The sequence below is a fragment of the Phocoena phocoena genome, chromosome 3 (genome assembly GCF_963924675.1).
Source record: "Phocoena phocoena chromosome 3, mPhoPho1.1, whole genome shotgun sequence".
Taxonomy (NCBI): Eukaryota; Metazoa; Chordata; class Mammalia; order Artiodactyla; family Phocoenidae; genus Phocoena; species Phocoena phocoena.
The window spans coordinates 12674461-12696513 of NC_089221.1; the positions used below are offsets into that span (position 1 = coordinate 12674461).

Below are 22053 nucleotides of genomic sequence, written 5' to 3' on the forward strand. Positions count from 1 at the left end.
CGTCTTTTAGGGAGGATTGGAGCCATCAGGTTGGTATCCATTTTCTACTTAAAAATGTGTCCTTCGGGGGAGAAATGACTTACCAGCCTATCATATTATCAACATTTTCCTGTTCTTCTATTCCTGTTTAGCTAAGCATGCAAGGGGAAAACAGCTCTTTCTCTACCACTGAACTTTCAGAGGAGACTTTAATACGATATCTGATCATTTAACATCCAGATTAATGGTGTTGACAGAAACGTGCTTTCCAATAAATCCTCCCTTTTGTTACTTTGGCAAAGAACAAAAATGAGTATCATTTTACCTGTCTAATAGTGGATCTGGTGAAAGTCTAGTTTGGGTGAATAAATGAGTCCAGAGCTGTCTTTCTTCCTTCTATCTTGCACGTGAAGCCACCACCCTGAGGTTTAAAGGCTTCGTTCGCTGCTGGCAGAAGAAAATAGGGTGGTTTTTGTTTGTTTTGTTTTAACCCTCCTGGTTTCATTAAGAAAGGACAAGGAAAGCAGACAGTATAAAGTAATCAAACAAAACCGGTGTGTATGTGTGTTTAGGGGCTAGTGTCCAGGAAGAGCTATCTCAGGAGTCCCTCATAAGACTTTAGTACTTGCCACTTTTACCATATAGGGCCATAAACTTACAGGGTCTTCTGTAAGACCCTACCCAAAGTCTTGGGTTGACAATGACTTGAGAGGAAGGTACTCTGGGTCCAGCCCTAGGAGAAGCCACACAGGGTTGCTGGAGTTCCCCTTGGATTCCAATCCACCAAGGGAGAAGGCAGAGCTTAATCTGACTCTCCCCACACTGGGCTCTGTGGGGTACCTTTAATGTCCTACGACACTGGTCAATGACCAAAGGTACAAGGGCACCCAGGGTATGTTTGACCAGCGACGTGCCAAAGGTAACAGGTTAATCACCCCGGGACTGCAAACTGGCCACTGAAAACTCTCCTTGTGGGCTTTTCACCATCTAAGAGATCCCAGTAAAACTCTTATTTTGACACAGCCAAATTCTAACCTCATGAGTATCTTTTGGTAAATCATGCTCAAAGCACCAGGTCAAACTGCTAGGCAGTGGTTGTGATGCTTAATGTTTAAAGGCTGTTACCGAAGTGTCTACGACGACTATTTCCATGAGTCAAGGGTTGAAGAAGGCATTGCTATCATTTACATGTATTTAGTGCTAACAGTCAGTGGAGTTTGGACTATGATAAGAAGTGGGCAAGATTTATTTAATAACCACTTTTAAGTGCTTTTTAGTCATTCAGCTTTTCAGAGGATTTCTTTTTCAGCTATTTCATATGTGGGCGATGGAATGGTAGCCCAAGCGTAAAGGATGAAGCCATAGCTAAACAACTGATTCTCGTTTCTTGGGCTGCTTCTATGAGAGATCTAGTTTACATCATCCAGCACAACTCCTATGAGAGAGAACACACCCATCGCACACACTGGGAAATGGACTGAGAATGAACCTCAAGTTGGGAGCTTTTCAAACTGTGGTCTTGCAGGTTGTCTTATGAGATGAAGGGCTCTTCCTCAAAAGCAGTGCATTGCTCTTAGGGAGAGGAAGGGGGCCGATAAACCACTACAGGCACAGGGTTAGCTGACAAGAGCAAAACCTTTCTTATTTTTATCCAGACTGCTGGGGGGCGAAAAAGATGTAAAAGTAGGCATCTCAAAATGAGCGATTATGCGGCCAGTAAAGAAAACAGAGATCACTGAGGGAAAAACGAGATGTTACTGGTTTTGAAATGAAGTCTTTGCTATGGAGGCTGCACTGCAGTGCTCTGGATAACAGCTGTGTACGAGGATGCCCTGACTGCGGAAGGACGGAAGGTACCTTTCTTCCTGCGGGACCGGCGGGCTTCAGCGGAGAGAAGCAGCAAGCTCACAGCACTAAGTGAACAAAAGGGTCGTAATCAAGAAGGATGGTGTGTATCAGGGACTTCATCTGTGCTCCTGTGAAGCAGCTCTGCACAGGGCTGATGCTTTCATCTTAGCTGTCCTCTGCGACTGCCAGGGCCACATCAGCCGAGGACCATCTACTGCTCAGGCTGCCCAGATCTATGGGTGGGCAGAGGGACAGGCCATTTGTCCTATGCCTGCACACATGGACCACGGACCCAGCCTTTCCGACAAGCTTAGGATAGAGAGAAAGGGAGGACCATGTGCTTCCAAGTAACCGCGGCTTGTTAGGAGACTCCCATGAAAAACTACAAGTGAAAATTCAAGAAGGAATTTTAGTTTGTTTTCTTTAAGTTTTACACTGTTCTATGATGATGAGAAACTTCAAATGTCTAGGGGCTTCCCTGGTGGCGCGGTGGTTGAGAATCTGCCTGCTAATGCAAGGGACACGGGTTTGAGCCCTGGTCTGGGAAGATCCCACATGCCGCGGAGCAACTAGGCCTGTGAGCCACAACTACTGAGCCTGCGCGTCTGGAGCCTATGCTCCGCAACAAGAGAGGCCGCCATAGTGAGAGGCCCGCGCACCGCAATGAAGAATGGCCCCCGCTTGCCGCAACTAGAGAAAGCCCTCGCACAGAAACGAAGACCCAACACAGCAAACAATAATAAATTAATTTATAAAACTCACTCCAAATTTCATACACAATAAAAACTACTATTAAAAAAATGTCACAATTGCACCTTTCTATGATAAAGCAGTAGTAATTATTAGGAAGATGATGACATCTTATTATCAGGAAAAGTAAGGTATACATTGTTTTTAATGCTCTGTTGAAAGAAAAAGAGTGATTTATCTCCCTCCATCCTCCCCCTCCCCTCACTCCCCTCCCCACCAAAACAAAACAAAACAAAACAGAAAAAGCAAAAAAACAAACAAAAACACACCTCAGAAGAGATAAAAGAAGAAAAATGCTTTCATGCCTAGGAGCTGTCCACCCTTAAAAAGGACAATAGCACGTGTATAAAATGGTTATTTCTATCGTACATTTTTGGAAACCACAGCAACATGCAGACTAGAGGAGCGACAGTCACCAAGAGGTTAATTGTACTGTGTTCTCATCCAGTCTGGGTTGCAGGCTTTATTTTTTGAAGCCCCACCATCAGCTTTACAGGAAATCCATGCTTTGCTTTCTAAGGTTTTCCTTTTTTTTTTTCCATTTTCTAAATTGACTCCATCCCATTAAAAAGAAAATCTAGCTTATTTCAAACAACCTATAAATATTTTACATCATTCTGAGGGAAACCTCAAACAACAGAAAACTATCAAAATGTTGCCAAGGTTACGTACTCAATGATTGAATAACCTCAAAAGGGAAATACATGTAAACAGGTACATATCACAGTTCTGGGTTAAGGAGGACAGGGTTTAGTTTACCAAACAGTGTTGTGTTTTAAAAACATATCACTCTTATTTCCACTGTTGCACGTCAGCCTCAGTTGTTGAGGAACTGGCATATACTGGAGATCAGATTTCTTCTTTATAAACTTGTTACAGCAGGTAAGTCCCAAATGCATTCTCTCTCTCATCTGGATTTTGGGGAGGGAAAGCAGTCTAGTTCTATTCTTGACCGTATTTTCTCCCTTTGTGTAATGGTAAATGATGTAATAAAATCAGAATCCCTACGGCAAAGGACTTTCCCCTCTTGCAATGTTAAATACACAGAGATAGCTCATAAACTCTGATTGCTAAACTTTATTTGTATAGAAATCCTTGCAGGTCATTAGGCTATATACTGGATAGACAGAGGGAGGGAAGGCAGGCTTAGTAGCAATAGTGCTTGCAAGCTATCAGATTACTATTACTTCAGTGTTATTCTGTTTGGATCCCATGCTATAACATGTAATATACTATTGCATTGCTATGACATATAATATGTCACATTCAAAGCATTTTGGTTTGGCCACGGCCCACACTGATGACCATAAGTGCAAAGTGCAGAGTACTCTTTACTAGGAGACGATAGCTAATCTCATACTGCTGTTCGTCACATCCGGGTCTACTCAGTCTAATTCCAGCCATGGTCGTGCAGGATGATTCCTCTGTCCTGGATGAAGGTACCTGGCAATCAAACAAGATCGCCATGCACTAATACACTGCTCTGCACCCCGAAAGAGAAGCTGGTCTTTGTGTGCTCTCAGGACTGAGGGTTGGGAGTGGACAGGGGTCGCCCCAGCACGCTCCTCCACGTCCCTGGGATGTGCCCTGCAGGGTTAAGGCCATCTCCACATCAGGGAGCGTCTCAGTGGTCGCAAATCACCCTGACTCTTTCCCCTTGAGTGAAATCACCTCCCACAAAGGCATCGTTTTGCATGGGTTTTTTTCACCAGAAAATGATTTCTCACCCAAACACAAGAATAACTTGGTTTTCAAGGTAGGTAGTCTCCCTGGTGTCTACATTATGACCGGCTGACAAACCCGAATATCAAGCCTGTGCCGCTAGTAAGCCCTCCAGATTCAGCATTGGAGGCGAGCTGCTTCCTGGCTGGCGGGGAGGGAGGCCACCTTGGTTGCACACTGATGCACTTGTCCCCTTCTGGCCGCACACCCTCAGTGAAGCAAGCTCGGGGTACTGTGCTTAGGAAGACATCGAGTGGACTCGGATAGCTGTCCCTCCATTTAGGGGGAAAGATGTGTTTCAGCTGATAGAAGACGGGGGACGTACACGCTGACCCTGAGCAAATCACATTTGTCATGTGGCTTATATTTTCCGGCACAGGGTCACCTCACCCAGTGATTTCACTCAAGCCCTTCTGAGGTTCCATCTGTGCCCAGTGCTGTAGGAAGGGGAGCCGGAAGGCAGGCACAGTAGGTGACATCACACACCAGCCCTGCCCCGGGAAGGGGGGTGGTTCGTAGGGAGATGGGGAGACAGATGGGTAACTATGGAGACGCTGTGGGCTGTGAAGACAGAGGGGTGAGGCACAGAGGGCAGTAGCCTGGCATCTCCAGGAAGGGTGGAACGAAGGCCACTCTCCCTGCCTCTCTGGAGCCCACTGCCGTGAAAAAGCAACAAACTCAGCAAGGCAGAAACCCGTGGAAACCAATCTGAAATTAATGAATGCTTGGAAGGAAAAATATAAAAAAATTAAAAGACACCTGATTTATGAAAAGGTGCCGAAAAGCAAGGAAACTCAACACGTCAGCCAGAAGACACAGCCAATGACAGCCCACATGGGGTGTTTTTTTTTTCACCTGATGATTAGATTTGAAGAAAGTAATATTCTGTAGCATAAATAAGGAGAAGGAATGCAAGGCCCTCAGGTTCAGAGGAGGGAAGGTGGAGGGGCGGGGCGGGGGGGGGAACTTCCGGTGGTTTGGGGAAAGCAAAGCCACAGGCTGTGATATTGAAGGAACAGAGCCAGGAATAAATATGAGGATGGAATTCCAGGAGGACCCAGGTGGAGCCTGCATGTGACTCTGAACTGCTAGGCCTGTGCCGTGACCCCCGCTCAGTGCTGAAAGGGAAGTACCCCCAGCCTCTTCCTGAGGACAGAGCAGACCCTCACACAGAATGGGGAGAAGGGTTAGGTCAGGGAGACACACAGGAAAGGAAGGCCGTCCTCCGGCTGTGGTCCTCTGATCGGAGCACAGATCGTGGCCTCTCAGGGGCTCCCTACAGGTCACGCCGATGTCTGTGACTCCAAGACTGGACTCCATACTCCTCCGTGCTCAGGAGGACCCCTGCTAAGGAGCACCATCCTGGGCATGGAAGGAAGACGGAGCTCACCTCAGAGAGGGGTATGTGGGCTTTGGGGTGAGTGGGCTCTCACGTCCAGGCTCATCTCGTACAGACACCCGCTACGGGTGGCCTCCAGGCAGGGTTCCCCTGCGTGCCCGTGGGTCGTGGAACAACTGTTGCATTCAGTGAGAATACATTTTACAAACTGTGAAGTACTCTACAAATGTGAACTGTGCACCAGGAAAAGCAAAGGGCGATGTTTATTTTGTTGCGTTAAAACTGAGTCCCCCTGCGACTGAGCTCCCTTGCTGAGTTTATGATTAATCTCTCTATCCAAAACTTTATTTCCTTTCTTGTCCCCTCTGACGACCTCAATCCCTTTCTTGTCCCCTCCGACCTCAATTCTCTGCTAACTGAACACCAATCAACCAGAGTCAGAGGACTAAAGTTGCTGGTGTTAACATCGTTATTGTACTATAATTGCGATTATACATATAATCATTAACGTACAGACTCAGGTTGTTCCTCCAGGTCAAGATGAGCTAACAGACCCGCAAGCCATGGACCACCTGGCCAGAGAATGCACACTGGGGACATCCTGACGCCCTGAAACTCTGATGAAGAAATGTCAAGAAAGGTCACAAGAGGATGATTAGCCCCAGCTTCTTTGCGCTTCCCCTTTAAACACTGCCCCCCCCCGCCACCCCCCGCAACTCAAAGACCAAATAGGAGTGGATCTGAGGCTTATCTCCCACTCCCTTGCCTAGCACCCTGCAATAAACCCTTACTTTGTTGCAGACACCTGCTCTCAGAGCTGGCTTCCTGAGCCTTGGGGCTCACCAGCCCTTTCTCAGTTACAGCCTCCTGAAAAAAGACTGTCCACTTCTGCTGAACGTAAAAGAAAAAACTGGGTTAAATGTTTGTTTTCCACCTGCTTAATTTAAGGTATTTGCATTAATACTGGCCGATTCTTAAAAAAAGAAAGAAATGTACAAAGATATTTATTTATTTATTTACTTAGAGGTGTTCCTTTTACAATATGGATATGGTCCAATTACAGAAAATATTTTCATTTCCACAAATTTTCACCTCAGTTTTGAGCTTCCTAGTAGCTTCTTGGTTTCTTGCTGTTAAATGCTGCATTTTGACTATTTTTCAAGAGGGTATCAAGATATCAATGGAATGAGGGCACAGGTAAGCCTACATCAATAGATACAGGTAGATGTTTTAAAATTTTGTTCTCACTAGAAAACTTAGCAATAACACTAGAAAACTTAGTGATAACACGTTTAAAATTAGAATTTGAATGCCACTTATGGACTAATCAGGGAAAAGGAAACATGATATAGAAGTGGCAGGCCCCTTGGAAATTAGCTAGGCACTTAAGACACGATTAGGTCACAATAAATTACAGGGCGGGGAGCATGAATTTTAAAGTCCAGGGAGCTACAGATTGTGAACAGCAGAACAAGTCTTTCTCTAGCCATAAAGAAATGAGAGTTATTTTGCATGTGAAAACATTCAAAACTGCCTTCCATGTCGCACTAGCAGGGGACAGCTCACTACTACAGACTTTAGATGACATCAGCTTACAGGCAATGGTTTCCCATGGAAATAGCTGAAGGCACGTGACCTTCCTCTTGCCATCGCCATCACCACCCCGGCCTCCCCGGCTGTCCTGGGTCCGGGACGCCAGCGGGAAGCGCGGCTCCCACAGCAGCCTGAAGTGGCGTCCAGCCTCAGGCTCCCCTGTTCTTCCGTCTCCCACAGCCCACCCAGGAGAATCTGCCCAGTCTCACCTGTTAATTCCACCCCAGGGGTTCTGTTTCACATCCACCCATCTCTCTTCCAAGTCTTGTCAATTCATCCTCCGAGGACTGTTGGACACTCCCATTTATGAGTTCTCAAATGACCACAGTCACAGCCAATGAGGCACGTGGATCGAGAAGACATTTGGATTTTAAATCCACCCAGTTTCGAAGGCCTGTGGCACCGACCTCCTCCCCTCCCACGTGCCAGCACCTTCCCTACGCTGTTATTAAGCCAACTGTTCATACAGGTAATTAGGACAAATGGTATTTTTCAACATTACTGCTTTTTCCAATGACTACTATTCTAACAGCATGGTTTTCTACTGCTGCTTGTTGCAAATAGATAATATTTTAATAACATTAGGGGTAATGTAACTTTGGTCAAGTGGCCTGGAAACCTAACCACAATTTATAATATTATTTCTACAGCAAAATGTATTCTAAATGATTTTTATGAATTACAACCAGGCTGTAAGCTGTAGACAACACCAAAATACAAACACACAAACATAAAGCCATAAAAAGAACCCCTCTAAGGTTGGTCCACTCCCTGCTGTTTACACAGTAAACATTTAATATACAGAGAGAGGGAGCAAAACAAAGGAGCCTCATCAAATTTAATTTCAGATGACATCTCTGCTGTCACCAGGCCCTGGTTTAAACTGTAATATTAACCCAGAGTCCTAATGTAGTCCAATGCCAAATATTCTGAAGTATTTTGAATTTTCCAATCACTATTGCATTAAAGCAAATGGCTGAGCACTGACTGTATTATAATAAAGCATTTTTAAAGCTTGAAGGGAAAAATGAATATTCATAGTATTTGCATTTAGGTGAAAATGCAAAAAGCTCCCATTCCGGATAATATAATGCAGTGGCCCCTTGGAGAGGAGGGCAAGAAGAGAGAAACAGAGCAGCAGTGCTATCCAGATATTAAGCATTTCTCGTTGTTCCCACGGTTATGCATAAGGTGCATTTTCTCTCAGGCAAGCAATGTAAAACATCTCACCAGATCTATTAACGCATTACCGTGACTGAAATGGAACTCATTCTCTTCACCAGCTCACTCCAAACCAGCTCTTTTGAAGTTGGGTAACATCACTGTCAGCTGCGTCCTCTCCCGGTGGCCAAGTCCATTCGATTCTAGACAGCTTTTCTCTTTTAGTGCTCCCTCCTCGCCCCCAGCCCTACTCTAGGCCTCCTGCAGCTCGCTGGTGGTGGCCGCAAGAGCCTCTTAATTGGTTTCCCCACCTCTGCTCTCACCTTCCTCTAATTCATTAGCCACACGGAAACCAAAGTTATCTTTCGGATATGCAAATCCAAGCACATCACACCCCCACTGAGAACCCTTCAGCATTCCCCAGTGGCCTAATGATCAAGGCCAAACTCCTTACCCTGACTGATGGGGTACTGTCCCACTCACAGTGAGCACCTGCCGTTTTCCACCTGGAACTCTCTTGCTTCCCAGAATAGCAGATACGCCACTCTCTTGATCTGATCTCAGGTCTCAGCTGGAACCAAAGCTTCCCTGACCCTTAGGATGGGTTATAGGATCCTGGGATAAACACCCTATTCTTCCCCCATCTCAGACCTGATCACATTCTTTGGCAGGTGCCTGCCTGTCTGTTTGCCCTTCTAGATTCATCGCTGCACAGCTAAAAGTCAGTCCTTTTTCCTGTTCCTCTTTAGTGACTAGCACTGGACCTGCCACGCTGTAGGTGTTCAAGAAACACCTGTTGAATGAACACATTCATGAAGACACTCTTGCCCCCTGCATTCCATATCCTCCACTAAGAGTGAAACTATTCTCCATTTAATAGGGAAAACACTCCAAAACAGTATAGTAAGCACCTGAGAAAGAGGGTTACAACTTTCAGCTCATTAAGCAGCCCCCATAATTTGTTTCAAACACCTTGGTGTGTTACTGCCATAATTGTCAACAAATTTGAAAAAGGCTTGGTCCCATTTGTATGTCTAGATTAGAGAAGGGGCCAGTGGTACATGTAGCTACCCTCCCCCAAATTTGTGTCAAACAGCAGCCTATGATAAAGAGAAAATGAAATTTAACCTATCATTTCAAAAAGTGCATGTTACCTAAATCCTAGTAATTCAACTAAAACCGACCAAACAATCAAAAAAAACAACAACAAAAAACCCACTACTGAGCAAATCCAGCCTTAAACATCTTTTCCCCAAAGTAGGAAAAAACAAAACAAAACAAAACAAAAAACCCAGCAAAAGTATTGCTGACACACATGTAAACTCCAAGTGTTTCCAGCATCTGTCCTCCAGCACGCTTCTGCCCCTGCTCGCCCCTAACCCAGCTGGCTCTGGCTTAGCAAGTCCCCTTAATGCAAGTCACGGATTCAATACACAGCAAGAACAGTCAGTTGGCTCTAGTCAAGGGTGAGTGACAATAAACAGGTGTAGCGGCAGCATGCCTGGCTCAAAGTCTTAGTAATACTGCTTTACATAGGGGCAGCACTTCAGACTTTTCAAAGCTCTTCTGTGTCTAGTCTCTGTGTGGTCTGCCCCTCCAGAAGAAGGTACAGAAACCCTTTATACCTGTTTAACAGCTGGGAAAGCTGAAGCCCCCAGAAGTCGAGCTCTTTGCTCAAGGTCATAGAGCCAGTGGGTGCAGGGATGGAGGAGGTCAAGTCCAGGGGGGCCTATCAGGAGTGGACATTCTTCCTCTCAACCATGTTGCAGTCAGCTTGCAGCACTACTAGAAACTACAGACAAGCCACAGGGACTCAGGGCCTCTCTCAATAAGCATGAACTATTTCCCTTCTCTGTTTGCTCTGCTGCTTTTCTCCAAGGAGGGCTCTAAATAGCAAGAAGACCAGTTTAAACTGAAGAACCCAGGGGCAGGGTGGTAGAAAAGAGAGAAGAACACTTTCTGTTCTATTTCCCCTAAATATCACTAGCTCCACATTTCCCTAGAACAGTCAACTCCAAATACTCTCCTCTGAGACCCTAAGCGTGAACTATTGGTCAGAGAAGACTGGCTGCTCTGCAGAGAGACTGAACGACCCGGCACAGCTGTTCAATCTGCTCACCTTTAAAGTGGGGAAGGTGACGACCCTACCGTACATGCCAGGAGCCTCAGGCAGGACCTGGCACCTTGGAAGGTTGGTTAATTTTTTCCTCCTCTCCCACGAGTTCACCCAGGAAGTTTGGGGACGCAAACTTCTTGAGCATCACTGAACTCATCAAAAAAAAGCACTTTTCTCTGCCGTGAAACCTGCAGGGACAGATATCCCCCCAGATGTATGAGTAAAACCCACTCACTCCTTTTCCTTCCTGTGCTCCTGCCCAGTCCCAAGTGGAGTACGTATTCGGTCCAAAATGTGCTTACTGAAAAGAATGAAAGTCCTGAAAGAGTTTAAAAGTATGACATGATGAAAAACGGAATTGATGTCTCAGCATTTTAAAAAATGCTTTTAATAAAAGAAATCATTTGAAGGAGTTCAGTACCATGTGGCTTTGAAAGAACTAGAACACAGTTTCCGGGGGCAGAACTCACTGGACAGTAAAATGGCATCCTGGTTGGGAATGTCCACTGGGGGCCGGGGCCACATTCAACAGGCGCCTGCAGGGGAAACTGGGACAACTTTCTACAGCCATGTGGTGTCGCACACAGTGGAAGGCGTGAAAAGGTGCGCACGTGCACAAGTATTTCTAGTGTTAACCCAAAGAAATAATCAGAAGCAAAGATCTCTGAACAAAAATGTTTCAGAGTACTATTTGTAATAGAATGAAACAGGAAAAACTGAACGCCTAGCTACAGAGTATTGTTAAGTAAATCACGGTGTGTCCTTGTGAAGGAATGCCATTAATCATATTTGAGATGAATACTTAAAATCGAGGGAAACTGCCTGTGATATAAAGTGGAAAGAGGTTACAATTTTGTTTGAAAAGACACGGATAGAAAAGAGATGGGAAGGACATGCACTAAAATAATAAATAGCAATACCTCTAGGTCGTGGGCCTAGAGATAATGCTATATATCCTCATTTGCTTCTTGATACTTTAATTTATTTTTCTTCTTTATACAATGACTATAACCAGAATAAAATTAACAATATTTTTTTAAAGAGAGATCCTCTTCAAAAGCCACCAGCTTTCTGAGTAGCTTATGAAGTTAATGAAAAATTTTAAAATGTTGATAAACTATGCATAACATAAAATTTATCATTTTACCCATTTAAAGTATACAGTTCAGGGCTTCCCTGGTGGCGCAGTGGTTGAGAGTCCACCTGCCGATGCAGGGGACACGGGTTTGTGCCCCGGTCCGGGAAGATCCCACATGCCGCGGAGCGGCTGGGCCCGTGAGCCATGGCCGCTGAGCCTGTGCTCCGCAATGGGAGAGGCCACAGCAGTGAGAGACCCGCGTACCGCAAAAAAAAAAAAAACCAAAAAAACCCCAATAACTCCCATTTCTCCCCCACCGTAAACCCTGGTAGCTGCTATTCCACTTTCTGTCTCCATGACTTAGACTACTTAAGGTACCTCCTATAAGTGGAAGCATACTTCCACATACACAAAAGCATGTCCTTCTGTGTCTGGCTTATTTCACTTAGCATAATGTCCTCAAGGTTCATCTGTGTTGTAGCATACATCAAAATTTCATTCCCTTTTTAAGGCTGAATAAATAGCCCATAGTATGTATGTACCACATTTCATTTTATGATGCTAGCTTTACGTTTTACGATGTGAAGCAGACTTTAATTTTTAAGCATGTCTGAAAATCAAAATGATCAGCAGTCCATATAACTGAAGGATGTATATCAACTGAAGAATTAAAAACACCAAATCGTAGAAAATAAGGGGAAAAGTTATTTTACACAGAAAGTCAAATTTTCTACCTGCCTTAAATCCACTAAAATCCACAACATTGAGCCATAGTTTGCAACAGGAAAGAGTAGCAGCGCTACGTACTGTAGTAACGGTGAGTGGCCGAACTCAGTTATCTGGGACCAAAGGCATGTGTGTCACTTTGTCTTGGCAATTAAAAAGGCTCCCACAGGGCTTCCCTGGTGGCGCAGTGGTTGGGAGTCCGCCTGCCGATGCAGGGGACACGGGTTCGTGCCCCGGTCCGGGAAGATCCCACATGCCGCGGAGCGGCTGGGCCCCGTGAGCCATGGCCGCTGAGCCTGAGTGTCCGGAGCCTGTGCTCCGCAACGGGAGAGGCCACAACAGTGAGAGGTCTGCGTACCGCTAAAAAAAAAAAAAGAAAGGCTCCCACAGCACTCAGAACAGCTGTGGCCTCGGAGGGAGGGGCACCAGAAACCTCCTGGGCTGACGGAAACCCTCCATATCTTGCCTGGTGTGTGGGTTATGTCAGTGTGCATCTTTCATTTGTCAGAACTCATGGACCTGTTCATGTAAGATCTGTGTACCTCACTGTAGGTAAACGATACTGTGATTTTTAAAAAGGAAAGAAAAACAGGTTCACCAGCCTCCTCCCCTGACAGAAGACATATTAAGCCTAAAAGCAATTAGAGTAAATAAGAATTTTAGAAAAACAAAAGTGGTTCCGCAGCTCAGCTACTGACGCGCGCTGCCACCGACTGCTTAAGGCCCTTTAGTGGATCTTCGGAACTCAGTCCAAGCTCCTTTCTCCTCGCTGCTGAAACACTGGTTCGTCTGGGGAAGACGTAAACACTTGGACTAACTACCGACAGTGTCAGGGAACTGCCCAGGTTTGGTAAGCAGCCCAACAGGTGTGAGGCCCAGGTGGTGTTGGCACGTAAAGGTGTGGGAGGAGGGGAGGTACGCCCTGACCTCAGGTGGGGCTCCAGGTGATGCAACGCTGCGTGGGAAAAGGGAGGGGGTGCGAACCATAACCCATCCCAAGGAAAAACCACAGTTGAATGTGAGTCCAGAGCAGAGAAAAGACCCTTCACTTCCTATTTTGGATCGGGCTGGTGGCAAGGGTCTTTTCAGTTGCTTCTGCGCTGGTCTTGGCTAGGATCATGAAGAGGTGAAAGTTACCTCTTTCTTATGAAGCGTGGTTACTTGTTACTCTGCTCTGCGCTGTCTGTCTTTATAAAATGTCAAGTTTAGGCCACACATCGTGGGAGACCGCCATGTCCCAGCGCATTAACTTTCCTGCCAAACCATTTAGAGCACTCAGACAATTTGTTTTTCTTTTTTGTAATCTGCTATTTTAGATTCTCCACACTACCATTCCCCTGTATTGAAATGCATGACCCAGTGGCCAACAGATCTCGGGGCTGTTTATGGAGCAGCAGTAAGAGCATAGCTACTTCTTATCATCCCGAAGACAGCTTTGAAAACACAAAGCAGCCACACCTAAGACAACTGGCACATGAGAAAACGACAGTCCGGGACTCAAAACCTTCCCTAGACTTAATGTTATATTTCTAAAAAAACTGAGCGGGGATTCTGACTAGCTTACTGATGTGGACTCATTATTATTTAGTTAAGAGAACAACCAGGAGTGACCAGCTTTCACCATGTAAATGCTCTTGCTGGACCACAACCCGGAAAGCTTCCTGACCCAAACTAATCCTTTCTGTCTCTCTCACAAAATAAGCTACTTTTAGTTCTCACGTCCTGGGAGGATTACGGCCACAAAGCCAACTTTTGCCCTCTCTCATTCTTGCCTCGGCTTTCTCCCTAGAAAGCCTCGCTAATCTGCTTTTAAAAACATTCAGCTTTTCAGCCATTTAATTCCAACTGAATGTCCTGAGGAGCCTCAGCCTCATCTTTCTAGTCACCCTTGAAAGTTCTTATCCAGGGAGTCCCACTTTTGCTTTTAACTTCCTCCCAGCCTGAAGTCACAGGTCCCCACGGCCAGCCGCAGTCCCCATCCAGGTGGGATGTGCCCAGACAAGGTACAGGAAGTGCACTGGGAACGTGGGCTTGGAGGTGCCTCTCGCCTCCTTGTGCTGGAGAAGAAGGAGCCATACACACAGCCCCTCCCCCCGCCCTGAGGTTGGGGACAGAGATGTGGACCCACGTTAGTAAGCAGAATGCCTATTCATACTGGCAAACCCATCTACAGAAAGGCAACCCTGTAACAGTGCTGGGTGTCAGACTCGTGGAAAGCCTCGCTGATCTTGTGATATCAAAACCCATAAAAAATGTAAAAGCCAGCTAGGGCCCGTGAGCTAACTTAGACCAAAATGTACTCTTCCCACAAGAAATGAAGCTGGTCCATCTGTCCCTTGGGACCACGTGGCATTCCTGGACCAGCTGTCCAGGCTGTTTTTTGATAACTCATTATCTAGGAGAATAAATACCACCTTTGCCCTGACAAATAACTAAGTTCTTTCCCTTGCCAAGGCGGACTTGGAAAACATTTTTGGCATGGAGAAGCAGCCATATAGAACCAGAAAGCTGTGATGCGTAAGTCTTTACTTGACTAACTGTAGTCTTGGTCATTTTAAGCTCATTTGTTCTCAGCATGGTGAGCGGTACTTCGTTTTTGGCATAGCCACTGAAAGATTCCCAAACCACAGAAACAGAAAAATTAAAACAGAAACAAACCTGGGGTTTGTATGGCTTGATATGAAGTCTGCTAATTTCCCTATCCTGTGACTCTATTCTCATCTTCGCAGATGGGTGGTATCCACTTTGGGGACAGGAGAATTTACAGAGAATGAGGCAGGGGTGACAACCTCCAGATAAGAACTGCCTCTATGTGGTTTACTGTTCATCGCCATGACCACAGACTCACTGCGCTACTGCAAGTACTGAGTACCCTGCCGTACGTTATCACAAACTGCAGTGTGCAATCAGGCATCTCGCTCTGTGATGCTCTGACTGCAAAAGTGTTTCATGTATGTTTTCTCAAATAGGACCTGATTTGAGAGCAGGGCCTGTGTCAAATCTGGCAACACTTCCCTTATACAAAGGTCACTTACCTGACATTGACTCTAGAATCTCTCTAGAACAGAAACCAAAGTAGGGCAGGGCAGGAGAGCTAGTTTAACAAAGTGTATACACTTTTTTCGCAAGGGAGACCTTCAAAATTATTTATTCTTCATTTTTTCATGGATTTCTAATGGATTTTAGTTTGGGGGGCCCAGAGCAGACCCAAAGCAGAAAATCAAAAAGCAAGTATTCAACATTAGCTATTTTTATTAATTATCATTTTTATTTTATCGGTCGGTGCCAAACTCTTTGCTAAGTTTTTTGAGCACCACCTGTCAGTGGATATCCTGTCAGCTGACTGCCAGTACAACATTCACACGCCACCAAAAAAATGTTCGTTGAGTTTTGCATATAGTATTTATCTAATATGGTAGAGAAAGGTGCAATACAGATTTCTTGTACTACAAAAAGAAAAAGAAAACCAGTGATTTGCATTTTAAAGGATGAGCTTCAGGGACTTCCCTGGCGGTCCAGTGGTTAAGACTTGGCCTTCCAGTGCAGGGGGTGCGGGTTCAATCCCTGGTCGGGGAGCTAAGATACCACATGCCTCGCGGCCAAAAAACCAAAATATAAAACAGAAGCAATACTGTAACAAATTCAAGAAAGACTTTAAAATTGTCCGCATCAAAAAAAAAAACTTTAAAAAATAAAAAGGATAAGCTTCAGTTATCAAGAAAATGCACTCACAGAGGTAGCTCATATCTAGATAATTCTGCAATAAAACAGGGTTTTCTATATTTCTATGACATTGCCACATCAACTAATAAAGTCATAGGTGTTAAAAAAAAACACTGGATTTAATTTTTTAAATGTAGATATGACCCAAGTCACTCTGGTGTAAGTTTAAAGAGGTTTATTTATTTCAGAGCAAAAAGACATGGGAACCAATTACTGGCCACTAAGATAAAACTGGGCTTGTCACATCAAAAAAGTGAGATGATGCTATAAACGATATTACTTGGTACGCTTTTAAAACTGCTTTTAAAGAATCAGATGTATAACTAGAAAGAGATTTAGATATCGTCTTGACGTAAGAAGTATCTGATTGTCTTTTGAAGGAGATGCTTGGGAAGACGTATTCTGACAAAGTAGTAGTTAGGCTAGTCATCAAACCACCTCAATAAATAAATGAGTAAAGAAACAAACCGAATTATACCTCTGTGGCTCTAGAAATAATCTACTTACCTAAGTGCAGTGAAAGAGAGGTACTTTAAACACAGATGTACATCTAAAGAAAACTGGGAAACACAGTGGAGAAGTGAGTATCAGTTGGACTAAGGAGGTCACGGTGTCCTTGACTAAATACGGACTGCCAGTGACCTCATTTTCTATGTATGAATGAGAAGCAGAAACAGGCATCAAATTATGCTAGGCATAAAGCCCAAGGCAGTCAGAGAAAACACATTATCTACTTATTACACAGAGATGCTCACTGAAACTTTATGTTGGAAAAAACAAACAAAAAACCTCAGCATTTAAACAACAGGGGAATATACAGCAAAGGAAATTACTGTATGCTCATGCAATCACATATTATACTGCTATTTAAAATCACAGTTAAATACTTTTAAGTGATATGGGAAAAATGCCTCTGTGTTCTGTGAAATATATATATATATATATATATATGTACACACACATATGTATATCCTCATTTATGTAAAAAAAAAAAAAATTGGCAGGAGATACCCAAAACATTAAAGGGGTTTTTTCTTCAGAGTCGAATTAGAGGTATTTTTACTTTTTTCCTCCATTTTTTAATACGTAACCAAACTTTAAACGGTATATGTTACTTTAATAATTAGAAAAAAATAAATGTTGTTTTGAGATTTAGTCCATTAATATAGAATAGATTGGAGGAGAAAAAAGTCTCTCACCGACCGTTACTTAGAAACTTAACCTGGGATTTACTTTTCTGTCTGTAAGTACTTTGGAAAGTGGAACATACAATGGACACTTTTGTTATTACTTAGGGCAAGCTCTGCCTGGGGAGGTCTCTTCCATCACTTAGTGACCTTGGATGACGAGTCCCTGCCCAGTAGTGGCCAGTGCCATGCACAACATTCACTTAAAAAAAAAAAATTCCTGTACCTCCTGGAGACCTTTTTTTAAAGGGGGGTGAGGTGGGGGGCATTTCTCTACTTAGTAGATGAGGACAACATTTATTAAGCTACTTTTCCTGGGCTTCTCTCTCTCTCTCTTTTTTTCTTCCCCATTTTGTGATGTTAGTAACTTGAAACCCTCTTATACTGTGGAAGCCTAACTCTAGGTTTCTTAAGTTAGAAAGGAGGGCTGGGGAAACATGAAACATTCCTATTATACATCTTACTCTAGTAATCAACAATCCATATGCAAAACTCTTCGTTCACAGATAAATCCCTTGGGTCTTTGATCTATTATATTGGACCCAACCAAATTCAGTGATTCACTCAGGGTTACCTGAAAGAACTCAATCTCGTGAGTGTCAAAGAGTAGACTGCCTGGCACTGAGCAGAACACATTTCTTCTAAAGTGAGAACAACTTCAACTTTTTCTCTTTCAAGTCTTCACAAGAGCTGTCCTTAACATTTTAAGTGTCATTAGGTACCTTATAAAAAAAAGATCACTGATTTATTCTATATAATTTGGTGAACTTGGCTTTTAAGGAATTCAGGGACTTTGTACCAAGTTTAATTTTAAACAGAAATCACAGTCCTTTGAATATGGTGAGATCAAATGGACATTTGCAGACCCTTCTGAAGAAATACATTGTATTTCTTCAATGTATCTTCATATCTTCCATCTTTCTTTAGCAATCTATATTGCTCTAATGATAAAGACTAAGTGATTTCTAAATAATTTTGTGAAGTGTCAGTTGTTTCTTATCTTTTTTCCTCTCTTTTAACCAAAGGCTATGCCAACCTTGCCAAAATAAGACACAGCATTGATTTAATTAATTATCTGGATAATTTGGCCCTTCTGACATGACCCTCTTGGTCACAATCTCCCTTTTCTGAGAAGCCTCGTTATGATTGGCTTACATCTGTTGAGTCTTTAAAATTCAAACTATGACAGCTAAGATTACATTTAAGCCAAGGCTGGAACTCCGAAAAGCCAGAACTTACTTCTAAATGTCTAAGAACTCCTGGGAGTGGCTCTCAGTGTGCAAGCAGAGAGCAGAGTGGCTAAGGGCCAGGAGGATATGGCCGGAGCCCCGGCTCTGGCCTGCACTGCCTATGTGAACTTGGACAAGGGCTTTAACATGCCTAGGCCTCTTATTCTTTCCTCATATATAACACGTGCTGAGATGTTACAAGCACATACTAAGTGCTCGATGAATGGAAGCAATGAATACTTTTGCTTCTCAATCTGTAAAAATAGAAATAAAATGCTAATTCCACATATACTCAACTATCATCAAGTGTTCTACACACCTAAAGGGTTCTACAAACATTGTTTTAGTTTCTGCAATAAGGGTGTATTCTCATTTCTTCCATGGTGCCTATGCTTAATATTAAAAAGCAGGTCATTTTATTCCATACAGCTTTTTTTTTTTCCTTTTTTCAGTGTAGAATTCAACACTTGCCTCCACCCCCCAAATTACCGCCACCATCAAAATTGAAAAATGTGATGACAGATTTCATTAGAGTAAATATTCCATAATATTTGGGTTTCTTTCCTAACTGGCCTATAACATTACAGGGAAAGCTCTACATAACGGATAACATTCACGGAAAACATGAGGAGGCCCTGGACGGGCTGTTACAGGCTTCTTCACAGCAGCCCCACACGTGACACTAATAGCTCTGAGATAATGTGTAATGCCTTCACACAGTCACATGTGCTGCTTATTCAAATTTCAGTGGAATCTTGCCTATAGCTGGGTTTTCATTTTAAAGGTTCTGTCCACATTTCCAACAGAAACTACAAACTGAGATGTTTATTATCATTAAAAAAAAAAAACCTCATCTAGGGAACATTTACAATGATTTCAGTATCCTTCTGTTCTTGACAAGTTAGAGACTTAAAAGCTAATGAGCTATTTTATTTTTCAATTTGGGGTTTCTTCAACATCTCGAACACCCGTGAACCAGGGACTGTTTTGACCTTTGGACTCCCATGTCACCTAACCTACTTTAGAATTAGTAAATTACTGAAATGTGAATCACTGTTCACTCATAGCAAGGTATAATATACACCTGCCCACCCTGAAAGAAGAACGGTAGAAACCTACATGTGTCCATCTGTCCATAGAATATGACAAGACTCCACATTAAGAGCTGCATACTTTCAGAAGTCTACCGTAGACCCGTATTTGTATATAATAGGTTCCCTGTTCCTCCTCTTTATTGTGCCTCAAAGCAGTTGGGGTAAAATGTTCTTTTATTCATGACCCACCTATGACCAGGTCACTCTTTAGTTCACATTGCAATTCTTTCCCTCCAGTTTAACAGTAAGAAAAAGTAAGTTCTGTTCTTTGCACCCTGCCCCATTTTGCAAAATTATCATCTGATACTGGAAGGCAAAGCAAGGTTTTGGAAACATATCAATTTCTTCCCTCCATCTCCCCACCCCTAACTCTGATAAAATATCTCTACCACCAGGCAGCGTGTAGGCTCATAAATACACTGGTGCTTAAGGGATAAGGACCTCAAAGGACACTTACTGATAAAACTTGCTTCGGTGCAACAAGACAACTCTTCCAGCACTTTGCTTATGTCACCTATGACAAGGAGCTTAGCAACGTCTCAAGGATGAGTGTGAATTACTAGATCCACTAGGATAGACCACCTGTGTAGTCGTCTTTTATGTCTAGCTTCCCTTTTGTGACCTCAGGGAGACCCCTTTCTTTACACTCAAATCAAATCCTTAGTTATGTCACCTTGCATTAAATCAAGGCAAATGTGAGGCAATACTGTGGTATGTTTCAGGCCATTTAATTATGGCAAAGAATACTCATTTCTTCCAGTTATCCCTATAATACACATACACACACACACACACACACACACAGCTGCTACATTTCAGGGAGAAGCGATCAGGTGAGCAGCCTGGGCTTTCTGACAACCTTTGGGGCAGCTCCAATTAGATAAGCTTTAAAACAGTAAAAGGTTGAAGTGAATACACAGCACTTGACTCATCTAAAATGTGCAGTGTAATAAGTATTTGGGAGCTAAACAGTTCCAATCAATCAAAAGTTCTGAGCACAGAGAGACAAATGCAAGCAGATATTCATCAAAAGAAGGAGTCAAATGAACCCCCTTCCGAAAAACTGTCTGGTTTTTGAAAACTAAAGGTGCATCGAGATAGGTGCCTTTTCTATACAAACATCCTTTGAGGTCTCTTGACTTAAAGGAAAAGAAATAAGAGTACTACAACGTCAGGAGCTGCTCAATCACATGCCGGGGCCAGTTCCGACCCCTGCCCATCAAGGTGACAGGCTGCTGCCCTCTTCCCCCAATCCTCTTCCCGGCCTTAAAAATGCAACTGCATCCCGCCGCAGGCCTGCGAAAACGGGCCGCACAGGCAAAGTGCGGAGTACCAGTGCCCCGCTGCTGGAGAGGCTGCAGCGCTCGATTTGCAATGACGCCACATGGAGAGAAATGGGGGAAAACATGAAGAAGAAACAAGGATGAGAAGGCAACAAACAAAAATGTGCTCCCCTTCTTTAGTGGTGCAAGATGGAAAGAAAGGAAAAAAAAAAACAAACCCAAACTAGAGATGGCCAATGGTCGGCTTATCAGGACACATATGGGACGCCTCTAATCCATACATGAGCTTAAAAAAAAAAAAAAGTACCTGGGAAATCAACTTGGACACTTTCTAATACAAAATTCTCCCCATGATCACATCACAACAGACTCGGGATAAATAAAAACCCCAGCACTCAAGCTATTAGAGACTAGAATTTACTTACAAACCAGAGGTTTACATAATCACAAATTACATAATACTCCTGCACTAAAAATCCTTCTGTAAGTGAAGCTCCAAACCCTCCGGTCTTTTAACGTTTTCCAGGGAGAGCTGGAGAAGTCTGCGGAAGAACTGGGGGGAGGGGGAAATGGAATGCTGGAAAGTCATTGACAAGCTGTCAACCCAGCCAAATGTTCCAGGATAAAAAGAGACTCGGAGCAGGTGACTCTCCTCTGTCCCCATCCCCTGCCGCACGGGCGTCTAAGGCCAAGGCAGAGGGAGCAGGGCGCAGGGTGCGGGGCGCGGCCGGGGCTTACCTGCTCCCCGAAGTCGATGGCTATGTTGGTGATGCCCAGGGGCACCAGGAACCGGATCAGGGGCCAGTAGTGCGTGAGCGCCGGGAATTTCACCATAGTCCCCGCCGTGGGCGGACCCCACACACATCTGCCGCCGGGAGGAGACTCTGCCGGGAGGCGCGGGCCGAGCAGGCCGGGCGGGGGCGCGGGCGAACTGAGGCCGGGACCGGCCGGGTCTCAGGGCGGCGGCGGCGGCTCCTCGTCGCGGCTGCGGCGCCCTCTCCGAGCGTGGCTGCTCTAGCAGGAGATCCGCAAGCTCAAGTCCATCCCTGCTGCCCTCCCACACAACAAAGATCTGTCGGGAAAAAAAAGAGGAGGGACGGCGGCGGCGGCAGCGGCGGCAAAAGGTTCCGCTGACAGCCGCTCCATTATAAGCGCTCTGGGGCCCGGAAATAAATAACCGCGCGCACGAGGAGGCGCCGCCGCCGCCGCCGCCGCCGCCGCCGCC

At 44.4% G+C, this 22053-nt stretch overlaps 1 protein-coding gene across 1 annotated transcript in view; it reads right to left on the minus strand.

The window, feature by feature from the left end:
• The window catches only part of ANKH (ANKH inorganic pyrophosphate transport regulator), a 139551-nt gene extending 117889 nt beyond the window's left edge, over positions 1 to 21662 (minus strand). The window contains exon 1 of the mRNA XM_065874906.1: positions 21567 to 21662. Within this exon, the coding sequence (XP_065730978.1) occupies positions 21567 to 21662 (96 nt within the window). The remainder of the gene's footprint in view (positions 1 to 21566) is intronic.
• Between the last annotated feature and the right edge of the window lie 391 nt (positions 21663 to 22053).